The sequence below is a fragment of the Echinops telfairi genome, unplaced genomic scaffold, assembly GCF_000313985.2.
Source record: "Echinops telfairi isolate 266 unplaced genomic scaffold, ASM31398v2 ScPeMD7_7468;HRSCAF=8506_0, whole genome shotgun sequence".
Taxonomy (NCBI): domain Eukaryota; kingdom Metazoa; phylum Chordata; class Mammalia; order Afrosoricida; family Tenrecidae; genus Echinops; species Echinops telfairi.
The window spans coordinates 51,354,300-51,372,749 of record NW_022111369.1 but is presented as its reverse complement, the minus strand read 5'-3'; the positions used below and the strand labels follow the sequence as shown (position 1 = coordinate 51,372,749).

The following is an 18,450-nucleotide window of genomic DNA, read 5'->3' as shown; positions in this document are numbered from 1 at the left end:
GCACAGGGATGGAAGTGCGGAGGGGGCGGGGCTGAAGCACAGGGATGGAAGTGCGGAGGGGGCGGGGCTGTAGCACAGGGATGGAAGTGCGGAGGGGGCGGGGCTGTGATGCCTCAGGGTCACCGTGATTTGGCGACACCTAACAACAGTGAGACAGACCAGCCCAAACACTAAAGTGAAGCGTGCACCCAGGGCCGCCCCTGACAAGACTAGCGGACCCCGGAAACGCCACACTAAGTGAATGAACTCCCCGCGGGGCCGGGGGAGGTGGCTCATGCACGTCACGGGCCGCAGAGAAGGGCAGCAGGGCTCGTTAGCTCCTCTCGTCCGCGCCCGGCGGCAGTCCAGGAGACTGTGAGCCAAGGGGAGCCCCACGGGTGTCACAGTAAAAGCTGGGCTCCAGTTTTCAATGTTTTAGGCACATCTGTGCAGGCAGAAGGTACACTGGTCGATGAGTGGTGGCCCAGGGGTCGGGAGGAGTGGTGAGGGGCAGCTATGCGCTTTCTCTCCGGGGGCCACAGAAATGCTCTGACATTAGACTGGGAGATGGTGGTGCGACCCTGTGTGTCCGGTGAGAAGGCTGAATTGTGCGCGCTAAGTGGGTGAGTCGGATGGGATGCGAGTTACAGCTCAATGACACATTTGAAAAGCCACCACCTTCCTCCCTGGTGGTCTGCACGGTGTGGGGAGAAGAGCAACCAAGAACACTTGAAGGGGGGCCCAGACTCTGATAAGGCAAAGTGGGGAGGGGTACTTTTGAGAGGCGCTCAGTCTTGGGGACCCTCAAGTGCGGGCCTAGTGTCCTTGACAGTGAAGGCCTCCTTGGAGGGTGTACCCTATGTGCTCAATGGCGTCACCCCAGGCGCGACCCTGGTTTTGCGGCTGCTTCGAGTGCCGAGCCATCTGTGGATTCTGTCCCTTTGTCCCCTCAGCATGTTTTCAAACAACTCGCTGTTCCCTTACTTTAAAACCAACCTTTGCTGGCTCTTGGGGTGGGGAGGGGCGGCACAGATTACCGTTCAAAGTAGAAGATTCGAGATCTCTCACCTTGGACTTTACCCCATAGGCAAACAGGTGCATGCTCTGGAGTAAATGAGCCCAAAGGAGGCAACCCCCACCCCACCAACACCCCTTCACAACCCCACATACCCCCCACACCCCTGCTGGCAAAGGTGGGGCGAGCACTGCACTGGACCACTGGTGTCTTCAGGGCAGGGTGGGTGGACACACAGGCACTGTCCCCATTCAGTGCCCAGGCCCTCAGCAGCACACACGTGGCCCCTCCCAGCGACTCCCGCCCCGGAAGTGACTGAGAGGCTCTTTGAGGGTCTCCAGCCCCTAGCTGCAGTGCCTGCCCAATGGAACCCTTTTAGAGCAGGCTGGCTGAAAGGCCAGTGATTCATTTGGAAAAGCTCAAATCAGTCCTGCAAAAACTCTGCACCGGTACCAAAAAAGGAGGAAGCCAAGGGAAAATCTGCCGTTCGCCATGAAATTCTTGATTTCTGATGGTAAGCCAAAAATCACAAGAGAAGGAAAAGGGAAAAAAAAAAACCTCCAGTAACTTCAAACTCTGGGAGGCCGCTGTGAACAGCGTATTCCTGGCCTGCACTATCTTCTCTTAGGCCTGGCCTTCGCTCACCACGCGCCGAAAAGCAAAGTGAACTCGGAGAGGAGACGGAGAAGGCGGCAAAGGTGCCCTCTGTCTAGTGCGCTTCGCCCACTCACTAAACTCCACAGAAAACGAAAGGGAAATGTCCCGAGTTCAGCAGGTAGCTCTTGTCAAAGCCGCGAGTGAGCAAAGAAGAAAAGTGCCACAGAAAGATAGGAGAGAAAGAAAAACCAAGCCCGTTTTTCAGGGATTGGAGACGGGAGCCACTAGGACCTAGGGGGCAACAGTGCCACCAAGTGGTGACTCCGTCTCAAATCATCCTCGGAGGCCTAACGCCACTCACGCTCTGTACCTGGGAGAGCTCCCCCAGCCCCACGCCCCACCCCGGGGGCGGGATGAAGGACTAGAGGTTTCTTAAAAAGATGAAGCCCCATGGTTCGTCACCACACAAACTAACTCAGACGCAGAACCGAGGGGGTAGGTCTAGTTTGCATTTTTAAAATATTCCAGAGCAGCCCTGGTGGCATAGTGGTTACACGTTGGCCTGCTTACTGCAAGGTCCACCCTTCAAAACCAGCCGCTCCAAAGAGGAAAAACGAGGCTTTCTACCCTTACAAAGAGTTACAGTGTCGGAAACCCTAAGAACAGCTTCACCCTCACCTATGGGGTCGCCAAGAGTCCGCATCCACTCGAGGGCAGTGAGTTTGGTTAGGTTTGGTCTGGAAGGTGATCTTTGAGCCCTGGTGGTGAAGTGGTTCACGCTCTGGGCCGCCACGCACAAGGTGAGCCGCTCAAACCCATAGCCACTCCTTGGCGGTAACAAGAAGGCATTCTGCTCCAGTGAAGATTTCCAGACTTGGACCCGCAAAGGGACAGTTCTCTAGGAGCTGAAATGGGCTTGATGACAGTGGGTAAAGGCAATGGGGGGGTGAGGGGGGGGGGGGTACGGCGAATTCAGAAACCCTACGGAGTTCATCTTATGAAAGCCTTGCTGAGTGGCAGGTGGATTCGAACTGCTGAACTTGTGTCTAGCAGCCTGATGCAAAGAATGAGAATCAACTAGAGGGCAGTAGGTGGGTGAAGGTGATTCTGGAAGCCCCATCGAGCACTTGTACTCTCTTCTGCAGGGTCGCCGGGAGCTGCAAATGTCTTGAGAAGGTGACTTTGCTGCACAAATGAGGGTAAGAGCCACCGGTCAGCACAAAAGGGCTCAATACAGATATGCCTGCCTCGATTTCATTATTTCCAGTAACACCATTGATACCACTGTAGCGTCCTGGAGATAAGCAAATTGTTAACTCCACAAGGTAGGACATATAGTGCAAACCTATGGAAAGCCCTGTCTTCCTGTGTTTTCCACACAGCTACTCGGGTGGCAATTCTCCCGCTCTGCGCAGGCCGCACACATCTGGAGGGAGGCCAGCAGACCCCACCTTGCTAGGAATTGAGCCTATTGACACACCCACTCCAAACAGAAGCTCTTTGAACTTCGGTTCCCCGGACTGTTTGCTTATACGATGGGCTTCAGATCAATACGTTACTCTTATCTGTATGAGAACGGGTTTGGTTTTTATTAACAAGCGATGTAAAGCCTGAAGGCTTCCATTGTTGTTGAAGTCTGAATATGTGCTAGGCCACCTGAAGTGCTTCCAATGTCAGGGATTGGACTGAGACTGAAATCCTCCCAGGGTGCACCACACCCCACAGGGCTGCAGACGAACAGCCCCAGAGCGGTCGGGACTGCAATCTTCCCGGCATCTCCCGTGGAGTGGCTGGTGAAGCCAGCCTCGGAGCGCTTAGCTACAGTGCCACCAGGGCTCCCTCCCCGACACGCAGAAGCAAATGGAAGCATTCTCCCCATTCCAAAGTCAGGGAGCTGTCTAACACAAAGACCTCTCAGCAGCAAATAATCACCGTGTGTTAAGATCAAGCAGGAGGGGAAAGTGTGGTGAATTTCCACTCCCCGACAGCTAATTGGAACTTGAGGTCTGCATCGTTAGCAGAACCGACAGTCAGGTTAGAGCCCCCGGCTCCGGGAACAACTTCCTGCCCTTTCCCGAGCTCCGGGTGCTCCTGAGAAGACAGGGCCTCCTGGGAACATAAGAGGGCAGCAAAGAGGGGAAAAGCCACCTGGATAGGTGCATTTGGCACATGCTTCTTTACTGACCTTGTCTCCATCGCTGCCTTTCCCCAACCACGCTCCCTCGTTGTGTGCCGGACCCGCAGGCAGCCCAGAAGACAGCCCTGCACAGGGAGCTGCTCCAGGAGGCTGGAGTCGGCTCCAAGACCAGGGGTGTTCCCCTGTCCAGCAGGAGGCACTGCGCCCCTCCGGCGTGTTTTGCTAGCCTTCCAACCTAGGAGGCTCGTCGGGCAATATGCGCCTGTGACTTATGGGCTTTTCTTTCTTTTTTAAATCATTTTATTGGGGGCTCATACAACTCTTATCGCAATCCATACCTACATCCATTGTGCCAAGCACATTTATTCTCAAAACATTTTCTACTTGAGCCCTTGGTATCATCTCCTCATTTTTCCCCTCCCTCCCCGCTCCCCACTCCCTCACAAACCCTTGATAATTTATAAATTATCATGTTGTCATGTCTTACACTGTCCAACGTCTCCCCTCACCCACTTTTCTGTTGTCTGTCCCCCAGGGAGGGGGTTATATGTAGATCCTTGTGATCGGTTCCCTCTTTCTACTGCACCTTCCCTCCACCCTCCTGGTTTCACTACTCTCATGGTTGGTCCTGAGGGGTTTATCTGTCCTGGATTCCCTGTGTTTTCAGTTCGTATCTGTACCAGTGTACATGCTCTGGTCCGCCTGGATGTGGACTTACGGGCTTTTCGTTGGCTGTTTTTCAGAAGTCGATTGATTGCCAAACCTTTCTTCCTAGTCAGTCTTCCCCTGGAAGCTCTGCAGAAACCTGCCCACGATGGAGGCTTCTGCTGGCTTGTGAAACACTGATGGCAAACCAGCAGGCCCTGGAGGAAGGCAGTGTGACAGACCATGGCAGTCACACACAAATACAGTGTAGGTCTTCAAATTATTGCTGCCGCCGCCGACCAGGTGTGTCTGAGGCCGAAACACTACAGTTGGAGGCTTTCATTTCTGATCACACACTCCCTGCCATCGAGCTGATTACAACGCACAGCAAGCCTACAAGACAGGGTAGAACTGCACCTATGGCTTTCCAAGACTGTAACTTCCCACGGGAGCGGAAAACCTCATCTTTCTCCCACGGAGTGGCTGCTGGTTTTGAACCAGTGACCCTTGCGGTTAGCAGCCCAACCACTCACACCACCAGGGCACTAAAGGCCAGAGAAACAGAGGACAGCAGGCACAGGGGTTCTTTCACCCAACAGGGGCTGGCTTAACACTGCAAACGCTGATGTTTTCTATTTTCATCCCAATCTACTCAACACATTTTGATCCCTTTTAAATAAAACATCAGTGGTGACATTATGGAGTCCCAGGGAGGTGCAAAGTGTTCATACTCAGCTGCTGAGCGAAAGGCTGGAGGTTCATATCAGCCTCAAGGTGCCTTGGAAGAAAGGCCTGGTGATCTACTTCCAAAAAGCCACCACTAATGAACTGTGATGGGGCACGGTTCACTATTCTGATACCTGTGGGTCCCCCCCGAGCTGGAACTGATGCAATGACGATTGTTTTTAATGACCTTATGGCATCTTACCTCAACCAGCTTGGCATTAAAAACAAAAACAATGGGGTGGAAGGGGGAACAGATCGCAGTGATCAATATATAACACCACCATCCCCCAAAGAATGAACAACAGAAACGTGGGTGAAGGGAGACAGTGGTTGGTGTAAGACATGAAAGCAATAAAAATTTATCAGTTATTAAAAAAAAGTATCAGTTATCAAGGGGTCATGAGGGTGGGAGAAAAGCTGATATCAAGGGCTCAAATAGAAAGTAAATGTTTGGAAAATAATGATGGCAACATATGTACAAATATGCTTAGAACGATTGATGTATGGAATGTTATAGAGCTGTAAGAACCCCCAATAAAATGATTTTAAAAGGCAACGACAACGCACTGCGATCCAGCTGATTCTGACCCACAATGACTCATCAGGACAGGGCAGAACTGCCCCTGTGAGTCTGAGTCTGTAACTCTTTAAGGGAATAGAAAGCCTTTCTCTTGCAGAGTGGTGGTGGATTCAAACTGCTGACCTGGCAAGTACCAGCCCAACACATAACCAATATGCTACCAAGACTCCTACCCTGGCAAGCGGCACAATTTATAGCATATTACAGGTGAGAAATTTGGACAGGTTGTTCCTACTTAGTTCGTACAGGAAAAAGCTGGGATTCTAAGGCAGGTTCCTAAATCTCTACTTCTGGCCAGCAGCCGGAGGGAGCTTGGCTCCAGTTTTCGGAGAAAGAGGTGGCCCACAATGAGCTCTCAAAGCCCTCAGGGGGGCTTTGTGACCCCCCAGGTCCTCCATGCTGAGGCAGCCAGCTCTACTTTCCCACAATCCCAGGACGAGCCTCGAGGGGTTCTAGCAGCTGACCATTTGGGTCCTATTTGAGTAGTGTTTCTAGTAAGGGAGCTGGACCACAGCAAGCACCCCCATTCTCAGTTCCCCCCAGACCCATGCCATTCAAGGTTTGGGGTTCAGGTCAGGGCCCTACAGCAAAGAATCCAAACCACTGAGGCAATAACTCATCAGCTCGTAAGGTTCACTCAAACCGCCCGGCCTGGCCTCTTCCTCCTCCCTACGGGGGTGCAAACAGTTACCAACACTGCTCACCAACAGACTGGGGGCTGGGGTCCAACCAGAGGGGCCTCCGAAGAAAGGCCCAGTTAGCTCCTTCCTAAAAACCAGCCATCGAACAGCCCACGGAGCATGGTGCTGCTTGGACACACGTGGGTTGCCACCAATCAGAATCGACTCAAGGGAGACTTTCGCTTCCCCTCCTCCCCTTTCCTGGCACGTCACCCAGTGGGCGCGTGCCGGCTGGGTGGCTCTGGCCGCACACAGCACCCTCCTCTCCTCCACTCTAAACCAGGGGCTCACTAGCCTTCTTCTCACTCAGATGAGCACTGACCGGGGGATGCCAGGGGTCTCTCCAAAAACCAGGACCCTTTTCCACAGGCAGACGGAACAGCGCAGGAGGGGCAGGTGGAAACGGAAAGCTCTAGGTGCACACCGTACAAGCTGGGTGCTCCCTGCAGGCACACCCCACCCCAGCAGACTCCTGTGGTTGGGTGTCTGAAGGCAGCTAAACCCTGATGGGCTTCACACTGGGTTGTTAACCCCAAGGTCAGGAGTTCAAAACCACCAGCTATTCCATGGATGAAAGATGAGGCTTTCTACTCCCATGGAGTCAAAGTCTCGGAGACCCACAGGAGCAGTTCTACCTTGCCCTGTAGGGTCGCAATGAGTCAGAATCGACCCCATGTTTGTTTTGTGTGTGTGTGTTTTTTAAGTACACAGGAATGGGGTTATAGTCTGGCTGTTGGAATTTAATACACAGTCCACGATATGAAAAGAAAATCTCTAAAATCATTCAACATACTGAGTTTTTACTTTTTAATGGAGACAGAATTGATCAAGTAAGCCTTCTGGTGCAAACCCACCGGCAACTCGATGGGAGACAAAAACTCGCAATCCGCTCCCACAGTGCCGACAGCCTGGAAAGCCGTACTCGACCTGCAAGGTCGGTATGCGTCAGAATCCACAGTGGACAAGAACCCCACTGGGCACAGCGCCCAGATGGGTAACAGGCACCGGGGTTCCAGCTTCCATGAAACTAACAGAAATCAGGCTCTCACAGCACATCTTCAACCCACTTCCCCACCCCTAACTTCACGTGATTCCAGGGGCTGCAAAGAGTCCCTCCCACTGTAACCGCTTGACAGCGGAAGGAACAAAGTAAGCGAGGTGCATGAGTGATGTCACGACGTTCTCACCCACTTCCCCTGCCATCGAGTCAGTTCTGACTGTGGCCCCCGGTGGGGCAGGGGGAACTGCCCCTGGTGGGCTTCCGAGACTGGAGCGGGTTCCAGGAGTAGACAGCCTCACCTTTCTCCCGAGAAGCAGCTGGGGTGTCCAACTGCTCACCTCGTGGCTAGCAGCCCAACACGTAACCACTACGCCTCCAAGGCTTCTTTATAGTTACTGCTAACTCACATTGAGCATTTTCTTCCTTTTTTGCCCTTTGGGTTAAAGAGCATTATGGGGATGATTGCTGGAAGTTTACGGCACCACTGGGCAGGGAAAACCTGCCGAGTTACAGTCAGGAGAGCTGCGTCTACTCTCATTTCCTTATAGCAATGCAATACCGGAGTCCCAGGGGCTCCATGGCCCAGTGGTCGCTGCTAAGGGAAAGGTTGGCAGTGTGAGCCCTGGCCGGTCTTCCGAAGAAAGACGTGGCAGTCTGCGCCCGTGAAGAGGCACAGCCTTGGAAACCCAACGGGCGGTGCCACGCTGTCCTGTGGGGTCACTGCCATGGACAGGGATTGACTCAATGGCAGTGGGTTTGGCTTAAGAAACAACAACAGACCAGCCAAACTCACTGCTCTGTGTGTGTGTGTGTGTGTGTGTGTGTGTGTGTGTGTGGGGGCGGGGGGGGGGGGGGGGGGGGGGGGGGGGGGGGGGGGGGTGGGGGTGGGGGGTGGCGACGATGCAGGAGGGATGTGAGAGCACAAGGCAGCCCCTCCCATGACCCCAGACTGACTGATCACAACAGACCCAGGCAGGGGCATGACAGGGGTGGCTAGAGGGTGCCTCTGGCCACACCAAGTCAAAGGCCACATGCAAAGCTACCTTTGGCTGGCGGACTGAGAAGAGAAAACAGACAAGCTCAGGAATGCAGTGGGGAGGGAGCGAGAGAAGTAGGGGAGGGGAGACGACCTCCAGCTGCACTCCGCAGGCATCCCCACGGCAGGGCGGGTGAGAGGTGGGTCACACGAGCTCTGGGGAGGCACCATCTTCAGCGCAGGTGCTGCCAACGACTCTGTCCTGTCACAGATTTACCGGGAACATGGGACACACCTCTGGAAATTGTTCTGGGCATTGTCACTCAGTGCCGGGCTCAAGGAGCCTTCTAACAGTGGGTGGTGATGAGCCAGCAATCTCGTCTCCACAGCTGGCCCTCCAGTGCACTCCGGGCACAGGGAAACACGCAGGCCGGAGCAAGCGGGTCCGCGCCAGGAGCCTTACCTTCATATCTGCTCGGAGAATCACACGCCTTCTGGGGGGTGGCCACTCGGAGGAAGATCTGCTGCCGCCACGAATGCCTTCGTGTCTTCATGGGGGTCCCACTGGCATCCGCTGGGTGGTTTGCTTTGGGTTCCAAATCCCTAAAATTACAGGACACATGACTTGGGACCTGTGGAGGGACGTGAATGGGTTTCTTCTTTTCCTAAGCAAAGCACCAAAGTATCATTCTCTTTTCCCTGTGTGAACAAACGTGATAAGGTAATCGCTGGATTTAAGTCCAGCTCACTGTGGCTGGCACCCCTCGAAGGAGAACTTCTAACAGGGAAGGAAGAGAGATCAGGCCCACAGGTGATCAGCAGCCCCTGGGGCCTCGGCTGAGGACGGGCCTGTTTCCTAGCACAGGCCGACACCACAGTGGTTGGCCACCCAGGAGTGAGGGAGGTTCGCGGTCCGTCACACACGGGACCACCCAAGCCACAAGTGGACAGCCGCTGGCAGAGGGCAGTTAGCGACTGCCTTTCCAAAACGACAGAACAAAGTCTGGCATCCATCTGCCTATGCAGACACGATCTATCATCCACGGGGTTCCTAAGCACGGGGCAGCTTCGTCCTTTACACCTGAATATGTGCACAAGGCTCGAAAGACCCTCAAGGGCATGGAACGATACGGGACTACAGCAGTGGGCTCCAACCAACATCAAAAGCTGTGCACGTGGCACAGGAGAGGCTAGTGCCTGGGGCTGCTTCCCATGGGAGTTCCTCGCGCCACTGCTCTTCTCCCCCCTTCCTGGAGCTCCCCTGTATATCTAGGGGTCACTCCGAGTCAGAATGGACTCAAGGACATGTAACAACAGCAGGCAATAAGGGGACACATATTTAAGGTCGTCACATGCTCAGGATTAGAAAACACGGGTGGGTACCACTTTCATGAATCGGCTAAAACTTTCGGTGTGTAGTCTTCTGAAGATACCAACAGCAACATCAACAAACTTAATCCTCATCAACACTGAAGAGGAGCACATCCAGTAAGAAGTAAACTTAAGGAAGATAATACAATAGTTTCAGTTAAAATGATTGCTTTAATGACAAAACAACAGCTTAAAAGGCGTTTTCAAGCCCCAGGATATCAATCAGTCATTCAAACATCATCACATCTAGGCTTAGTGTGTCTAAATCAAGCCCTACCTTTTTGGGTTCAGAAAGTCAGAGCTGTTACTTTCATCTACAGGAGCCAGAAATTTTAGGAAATTTGGCACAGAGGAGGAAGAATGAAGTTTTTTCCGCAGGGCATTACGGTAGGAGATGCTGAGAGTGTGGTTGAAAAAGAGAGTTTAGGCTAAAGAAACGTAAGCACACCAAATGTACAACATAAACTTCAAACACCAAAGGAACTGTTTCGTTCTTGTGCTGGAAAGCAAACCAGGTCAGAAACGGGACACAATGTTCAAATGGTTTTCCGATTTTGAGATTGATCAATAAAATTGTTTTAGATTCAGGAAATCAATCAATGAAGGAATGATTCAAATTAAAAGAGGGGAGTAAAAGTCCATCTTCCAAGCCACTCTCCCTGGGGAGCAGCAGTGTGGCCGCAGACGTTTCTGACATGGCACAGACTCTGGGGGATGCGACAGCCACCGGGTCAACTCCCGGTCACAGCGACCCACGTGCGCCAGGGTAGAACTGTGCCCAGTAGGGTTTTCAGTGCCTGGGGGTGTCGGGAGATCACCAGGTGCCCCTGGGTAAACTAGAGCCCCCAACCTCTGTGAACCGTGGGAGTCGCCCACGATCTAACAAGAGTGGCTGTTAACCTTCAACGCCTGCCGTCATCCCACGCTTGTTGGCGAACAGGAAGAGTGAAATTAGGTCCGCTCCAGGGACGACATAACTAAGCAGACCCAAGTGCCCATGCGCCCACCGCTGCCCCAGCTCCACCGCTGCCCGAGCTCCACCGCTGGGACGTGCCCTCCATGCAGCGTGCACCCCGCCCTGCGTGTCACACGGGCTGACCTTCCGGGGAGACAAAGGACCGGCACTGCGCTTGCCATGCAGGGTGCTCACCTCTTTGGCACGGCATTGCCACCGGGGTCCCCACTGGAGTTATGTTTTAGGCACTTAAAAACATTTGGCGAGGAGGCAGAGGGACTAAGCCAAGGTGGCGGTGCGAGAGCTGGCGGCTGGCCTGCGCCGCCAGGGGCCTCGTCGGCGGGCGGGGGGTTCGGGCTAGACAGCAATCCGAGAGAAAGCACGGCAGGGTTAGAGGGGTCAGGGCCATGCTGGCCAGTCTACTGGGGAGAGAGAGTGGAGGAAAACAGGGTGGGGGGCCGATCTTGTCTCCTTATTTCCATCCAAACGTGTCACTTCTCCTCCGCGGCCCAAGCATCTGTCTGGCAATGGTGGCGCTGCTGAAAGGTGGTTGTGGCTCCCATCCTAAAGCTGGGCTGTGAGACAATGCCCCCCTCCTGCGGTTCCACACCAGAGACTTGGGGGAAGTCCAATAGGCTTTTTTTTCCCAATAGGCTTTTTATTTAGTTAGGTTAGTTTTCACTTATTACTGCTTGTCGTTATCGATATACAGTGAACCCTCGCCACTTCGCGCTTCGACTTCCGCGGCTTCACTCTATCACGGTAGGTTTTTGCGTAACAGCACCCACTGCCTACCCCCGCTCCTTCAGAGGAAAAAGACGGCGACCCACCTGTAGAGTACATCCCTTAAGTCATTTCATAGGCTATTGATTACAGTATTTGTAAGAACTATGTATAATAATACTGTATGTAAAATATGTAATACTGTAAACTAGATGCCATAAATAATATAATAAATAATAAATGATAATTTTAATGTCCAAAATGTTTTACTGTATTTTCCCTTTTTCGTTTAATAAATTGGGTAATACGAGTGTAATGGTGACTAACGGGTGTTTTTTCATGTCCTCTATGCTCTAACTACGAAAATATTTGATTTACAAATAAGGAATCCTACTTCGTGGAATTTCATTTATCACGGTAGGGTCTAGAACCGATTAACCGCGATAAACGAGGGTTCACTGTAAAGATAGGACCCAGGAGTCTTTGGGGTTGGAAAGATGACACACAGGCCTAACGATGTGTCTCAACATGGCGTGTCCTTCGTTGACACCATTAAAAGAAAAAGAACCAAGCATTAAACAGCAGACTCCACGCGTGGTCCGTCGTAACCCAAATAAGCTATAGATCAGGGACAACCGGCGCCCCCTTCTGAGAACTGACAGGAGGAAAACTGACAGACGAAAGCAGAAAGCAGAGGAGCGCGTAAGAAAATCCAGATTTTCAGAACGCACCTCTCTCTTTGAAAAGGAACAATATCCTGCCCTGAGTCTCAACGTCTTGTTTCTTGTGGGTAAAACAGAAACAAAAAAAGTATTCACCAGTGGGCAGTAGAACGGATCATGCTGATGAGAGAGAGAGTGATCCTGATCCGTTAGGGAGCTGCAGTCCTGGGAGAGCAGGGACATGGAAAGCAGAGAAATTCACTTCCTGCCACGTCTGGCTGGTGTGAAACAGCAGAGGAGAGAACGAGGCCTCTCCAGAGAGGAAGAGTTCCCACAACCCTGGGGAAGACTGGTAGTAGAAGGGGGGACACAGGTAATACAGCAAAATAGCAGCAGCTTTACTAGAGAGTCTTGGGAAACGTCAGCCAAGCCCTGCTTGTCTCTGAAATGCCACACTTGTTAAAAGTTGGCTTCTAAAGAGTGTCCTGCTGTGGGGTCACAGTGGTCCAGACCCATCAGCAGTTACCCCAGTGGCTGAGCGAGGGCGAAAGGGAGAGGTGCGACCACCTCCCTGCGGCGGGACTGTTACTGCTCCACGTCTTCACTCTCAACTCTTCAAACGCCTCTAGCAGGCGCTCCACTACCCGTGGGTGAGCTGCATGGACGCAGATGTCCGCCCGATGGCGTCCACTGACTGCATACAGACATCACAGCCCTAGCTCATGTTGCTTTGTGAGGGGAGGAGTTTCCAAGAGTGTTTAAAAGGTATTTTAAAAGGTCAGTCTGTCTCCGTAGTCTCTGGAACCTAGAAGGGTCAAATGAATCACGCAGCAGGGACTGAGAAGGAACAAGAAGAACGCCTGTTGGCTGACCCGGCTCTCTAGCCAGAAAAATCCCAGCTGCTCTTCAGAGCGCAACTCTTTCCCACAGGAAGACTCGGAATTGCCACCACGGAAGAGACTTTAGGCGACACCCACTCCAGTCTCGTCATGCAGACCGGCTACAGCAAATGTGCCCGGGTCACTACTAATTCATGACGGGACTGGGGCCAGAACCCAAGGTCACCAGACACCCCTATCACGGTGTCTCCGGGACCTCTCTCACGCACGGCTCTGCAATCTCACCGCAGCTCCACTCAGGGCAGTTCTGTTCCAGGTTCCCAAAGTAACAGACGGCTGTGCCTCCACACAAATAACGTGGCATTGTGTAGCGGGTGTGTTGCCAACCAGGCAGCCCCTTGTGCGTGGTTTCCTGGGCACACTGTATGTGTTGCACAAGTGTGCACGTTAACTAGGTGGGCACGTTTGTGCACAAGTTTGGCACCACGCTCACCATCTTGCTACCTCTCCTCAGAGCTAGCATCTCAGTTTCAATGTCAAGCATGTCGCTGGCATTGTTGGGGGGATAATGATGGACACGTCTTAAGTCTACTGCTGCTCCCCTTTACCTGTCTCCTCGTCATACATGTACTCGGTACTTGCACTTGTTACTGGCACAAGGGACAGTCCCTCTTGCATCTATGGGCTTCCTGAGAGTCGGGGAGGGGAGGGCACGCCCCTGACCCAAGGTTCCTTTCTTGAAGCCAAGAATTGAAAACCTGCCTTGGGTTTCTCTTCCACCCAGAGAACATGCCTGGGGTGCACCTGCCTGGTTCGTCCCAGATACAGCCCCTGCTGTTCATACAGTAAATCGATGTCTTGAACAAATCTTACTTTGGCTCGTGAGGCGTCTCTGTGCTCACTGAGTGGTACCTCAAAAGTTTCCTTGGCGAGACGGCTGGGGACGCCTCGGCGGGCTCCACAGGGTCCTGCCTTTCCGGAGGGAAGTGGCTCAGGGTGTTGGCTCGCTGTCGGAAGCCCTGCTGGGGCGAGAGCTGAGCAGACTCTTCGGAGAGGTGGCTCTCGGAGTCGCTGGACAGGTCATCTGAGGAGCCGAGGAGCCTGAAGGAGCTCTCCAGCACGGGCAAGGCCTCTCTCTCACACACCGCTGGCTCCTGGCGGCAAACAGACAGCAGGTCAGAACTATCTCCAGGGGAAGTGACGGAATCGCCGCATCCCTGATCCCACGAGCCCTAGCAACCATGGGTAAGTGTTCAGCGGCTAACCCAAAGGTCAGTGGTTCAAATCCACCACCACTGACTCAAGGGGGTGGGGGGAGGGGAGCCAAGGCCTAGGGATCCGCTTCAGGAAGATTTGCAGCCAAGGGACCCCCGACGTGCAGGGCAGGTCTCCTTTGTGGTGCCACTGAGTCAGAAGCCACTCAATGGCTGGCATCCAAGAGCAGAGACTGCCACCCCAGTGCAGGAAAACATTTTGGCGTGCAAACTAATCTTCTGACTGCCATGCCAGGTAGGGACCCCCCCAAACACAAGGATACAGCAAAAAGCCCAACTGTCCAACACAAGATGCCACTTGGCTGAAAAAATTCCTGTCTAGGAACTGAATTCTCTAGTACTGCTTATAAAAACCAGTGGCTACTGAGTCCGTGCCGGCTCAGCTGTCACAGTAGAATGTGCTCCATGGGTTGTGAATTTCCAGCCCTCCCTCCCAAGGCACCTCTGGGTCTGTTCCAACCCCAATCACTCAGTACTCATGCACACTAACCATTGACACTGTTTTCTACTGTTGCAACAAATTAAGTTCTTCTTTCATCTCTATAATGCGTGAGCTCTCTAAATTGGTCATCTCGGGGTTAAGGCTACATCCGATCCTATGTTAAGGAGACCTGGTGGCCTCACTAAAGGTCACCGTTGGACTGCCAGCCATGAAGTCAGTGGTTCAAGCCCAGGAGCCGCTCCACAGAAACAGAGGGAGCTGGCTACTCCTGAAAAGACCTAAAGTGTGGAAACCCTTCTGTGAAATCGAAACTGACTCCAGGGCGGTGGGTGAAGTATTCTTTAGAGGACGGGAGATCTCTTTCCAGGTACTCACTGCCGGGAAGCAAGACAAACCACTTTAACGACTTCCTGTGCCTCCATTTCCTCACCTGGGAAAGGCAGCTGAGCCTCTGGGTTGGTAGCCCCACAAGTTACCCGGCTGTACCAACCAGGGATGACCAAAGTGGAGACGCACCCCGTGAGGCGGCTTTTCTCAAACTGCACTCTAGACCCTGTATAGTAGGCCAGGATGACAACTCAGTAGCTTGCCACGCATTTTTAAAAATACAGAAGAGAGCAGTTATGGAATCATTGTTTACAGCAAATATTGTCTGACACGGAGTCCTGGTGGCATAGAGGTTACAAATGGGGATGCGAACTGTTGAGGCAGCAGTTCAAAACCACCAGCCACTCCCGAGAGAGAAAGCCAGGGCTTTCTACTCCCGTCATGTGCTACAGTCTCGAAAACCCGCAGGGGCAGTTCTGCCCTGGCCTACGTGGTGACTCCGCGTCCGCACCGCTCTCCTGGCTGTGCGTTCGGGGTTTGTCTTATAGCATTGCTTTGATTCCCTAGTTCTGCATATGCACGCCCAGGTGGACTTGCATGTGTGTGCGACCCACAAGCATCTCCCCCACCCACCACCCACCCGGCTTTCCAACGTTTCCTCTGTCCACTTCCTGACATGCGTGCCTGTTTGTGCTAGCCTAACAATCCTTTTAAGGACTGCTGCTGTTACGAAAAAGGGCAGCAGGAGGGGAAACTAGCATTCAGTGTTTGTCCTACGGCAAGCTGCTGAAAAGACGTCTCATACACGCACACACGCACACACGCACACACGTGCGCGCCGAGCAGGAGGGTGGCTGACCCAGCTCCTTCCCCAGGAACTGCCCCTCGCAGCCCCGACTGCTGCTTGACAACGCCCAGGGCTTTGTCTGCTCATTCCCTGCTCTGACCACACGCTAGTGGTGTTCTGGGCTGGGCGTGTTACTTGCTAGGACTTGGTAGGCTATTTTTCAGGTGTGGGAACACTCAGGAGTTGTTCCCGTGTAAACCAATGGTGCAGGCATACCTCAGAGACCTGGTGGGTTTGGGGACAGATCACTGCAGCTGATGCCAACGCTGTGGTAAAATGAGTCACAGGCGTTTTTGTTTCCCGGTACCATAAAAATGTGTTTACACTCGACTGCAGTCCGTCGAGTGTGTAACCGCATTATGACAACGCATGAAATACTGTGAGAATCCCCAACACGTGATACAGAGACACGCGGTGAGCACACGCTGTTGGCATAGTGGCGCCGACAGAAGTGCTCTTTGAAGCACTACCAGGCCTTTAGTTTGATAAACAACAAAAGTCCACCGCAGCTTCAACGCACAGGAAGGTGCAGTAAAACGGGGTCTGCCTGTCATTGCTTCTTCAGCTGAAGGAAGCTTTCACGGAAGCATTCTCAGATCCAGGGGGATGCCTCCTTAGTGCTAGGAGAAATGTACTTATTGTAGGTCTACAGCTTTGAAAGCCACCTGTGTCTGAAGGCGTCCGGAGAAGAGCACACACTAGGTAAGGAGCTGCCACAAAATCCCCTCATGCTCCCACCTGCAGGAGGGAAGGCCCATCTCCCCACATAAAGTCCCAACCCACTTTCTGGAAGATAGACCGTTAAAACAATCTAGATTTAAGTCTGCTTGCCATTCTAGAAAGCCAAAACCAGACAAGGGCCCAGACACAGTGGTTAGCAGAGAGAACCAGCGGTTCACGCAAGGTCACAAGCTGCGCTTCCTGGCAGACGCGAGAGGTGAAGTTTAGTCGCTGGTTGACAAGAACAGGGAGCAGTGTTACTTCTGAACTTCCGATTGGAGAGCCAGTTAGTAGTGCGGTTCTAGAAATTCAAGTTCATGCTTTTCTGTATCTATGAGCCCACAATGCAGGTTTTCCCCCCATTTGAATGGTTTTTAAGATCGGAAAACTTACTTGAGGGAAAAAAATCTACTGGCTACGCTGAAGCAAGTTAGCTTTTTAGTTATCTAAAGCGAGGAACCCTGGACAGTGTATTTGGTGGCGCACTGAGTTGCTAACAGCTCAGGTCAGTGGGTCGAACCCAGCAGTCACCCCAAGGAAGAAAGACGAGGCTCTGACGGTCCTGAAAGAGTGGCGGCCTCATCAGAAACCCTCGGGAGCAGTTCTACTCCGACCTGGTACGTCCCGGTGGGTCAGATCAGCTCCCTGACAGTGGGTTTGCCTTTTTTTTTTTCTTTTTTTTTTTTTGAAGTAGGGGTTGGGATTGCTTTTTAAGTACAACTTTTGGGGGTTGGTAGAATTCCAGGACCAAGCCCTGACCCCTGCCAGGAAATCTGGAGTTACCAAACTTTTTGTGAGGGGAGGAATTGGGCTTCATCAGCTGTTTGATAGGCCCGGGTGCTGGCTTCTCCAGCGTGTCCTCAGACGAGGAATGTGCTTACTTTGCTGGCGTTACTGAATGCGCTGGACAAGGAGCTGTCCAGATCCACACTTCCAGCACGGTCCTGCAGGCCTCTGGCTTTATTGCCCTGCAGGAAAAAGAGGCAGCGAGTGAGGCAAGGGCTTGACGGAGGTTGGACTGCCCCCAAAACTCAAGGAGAATGCATCTGCTGGGAAATGCTGAGCTGTGCCCATGAACACGGTCAACGTCTCCGCCCTCCTTTTAAAACACGTAATTCCCAAATGAACTGCTCTGGGACCCTTGGGGTATCCAGTCATTTGAAGGCACTGGTAGGGGACAAGGAGAGACAAATCCTTCCGTGAGGAAAAGCAAGCGCGGGGGAAGGCCCACCCACAACTCTCTCCAGGGAACTGCCTGGAGGGGATGCCACCCAGACCCGGGCCCCTCTGAGTGGGGGCTCTCGGAGCAGACCCTCCTCCCAGGACTGGTTACGAAATTATCTGAGGTTACGAAATTCTCAGAAACATCTTCAAACAAAATTTGAACTTTCTGTAACTGAAGGGGGAAAACAGGACAACAACAAAAAGTGCATCTAGAGGCACCTCAGCTGTCGAACTCAATTCATTCCACATTCCACTTCAAACACCAAAGGTTCGGGAACTGCAAATGCTTTTCCCATAAGAAATCATGGAAAACCAAATTGGCAAAAATCACACTTATGTTCATTTTTCCAGGACTTCACATCACTGTCGAGGCCTTTAGCTTTCTGGAATATCGCTGTCTGGCACATGCTACCGTCATCGAGTTGTTTCTTGTTTATCCAAATTCACAGCACCTTTCCAACCTCTGGTGGATGCTCTGGGCTCTGTGCGTTGTGGTTAACAAGTTCACACATTTTGCTACATGAGTTGCTTTTTATTTGTTTCTTTCTCTCCCCGACTCCCCCACAATGTTGACAATGTCGACTTAGCCATGTTGTATTCACTTGCCAAGTCAGACAAGCGGTGACCTGATTTAAATTCTCGATGATTTCGTTCTCACCTCTATCACGGTTCTCACGGCTGTCCGCTTCCTGCTGGTGTCACTGACCTTCCTCGGAGCCACGGTCACAACG

General features: G+C 52.6%; 1 protein-coding gene across 4 annotated transcripts in view; it reads right to left on the bottom strand.

Moving 5' to 3' along the window:
- Positions 1-18,450, bottom strand: part of TBC1D1 (TBC1 domain family member 1) — a 247,413-nt gene that overhangs the window by 62,850 nt on the left and 166,113 nt on the right. For 2 of the 4 annotated variants that reach the window (XM_045284028.1, XM_045284029.1), the window contains 5 exons: positions 17,377-17,463; positions 13,759-14,039; positions 10,857-11,018; positions 9,984-10,103; positions 8,799-8,938 (listed from right to left, as the gene is read on the bottom strand). In XM_045284028.1, coding sequence (XP_045139963.1) covers positions 8,799-8,938; positions 9,984-10,103; positions 10,857-11,018; positions 13,759-14,039; positions 17,377-17,463 — 790 coding nt within the window. The remainder of the gene's footprint in view (positions 1-8,798; positions 8,939-9,983; positions 10,104-10,856; positions 11,019-13,758; positions 14,040-17,376; positions 17,464-18,450) is intronic. The other 2 variants (XM_004703352.2, XM_045284030.1) reach the window with 2 other exon arrangements.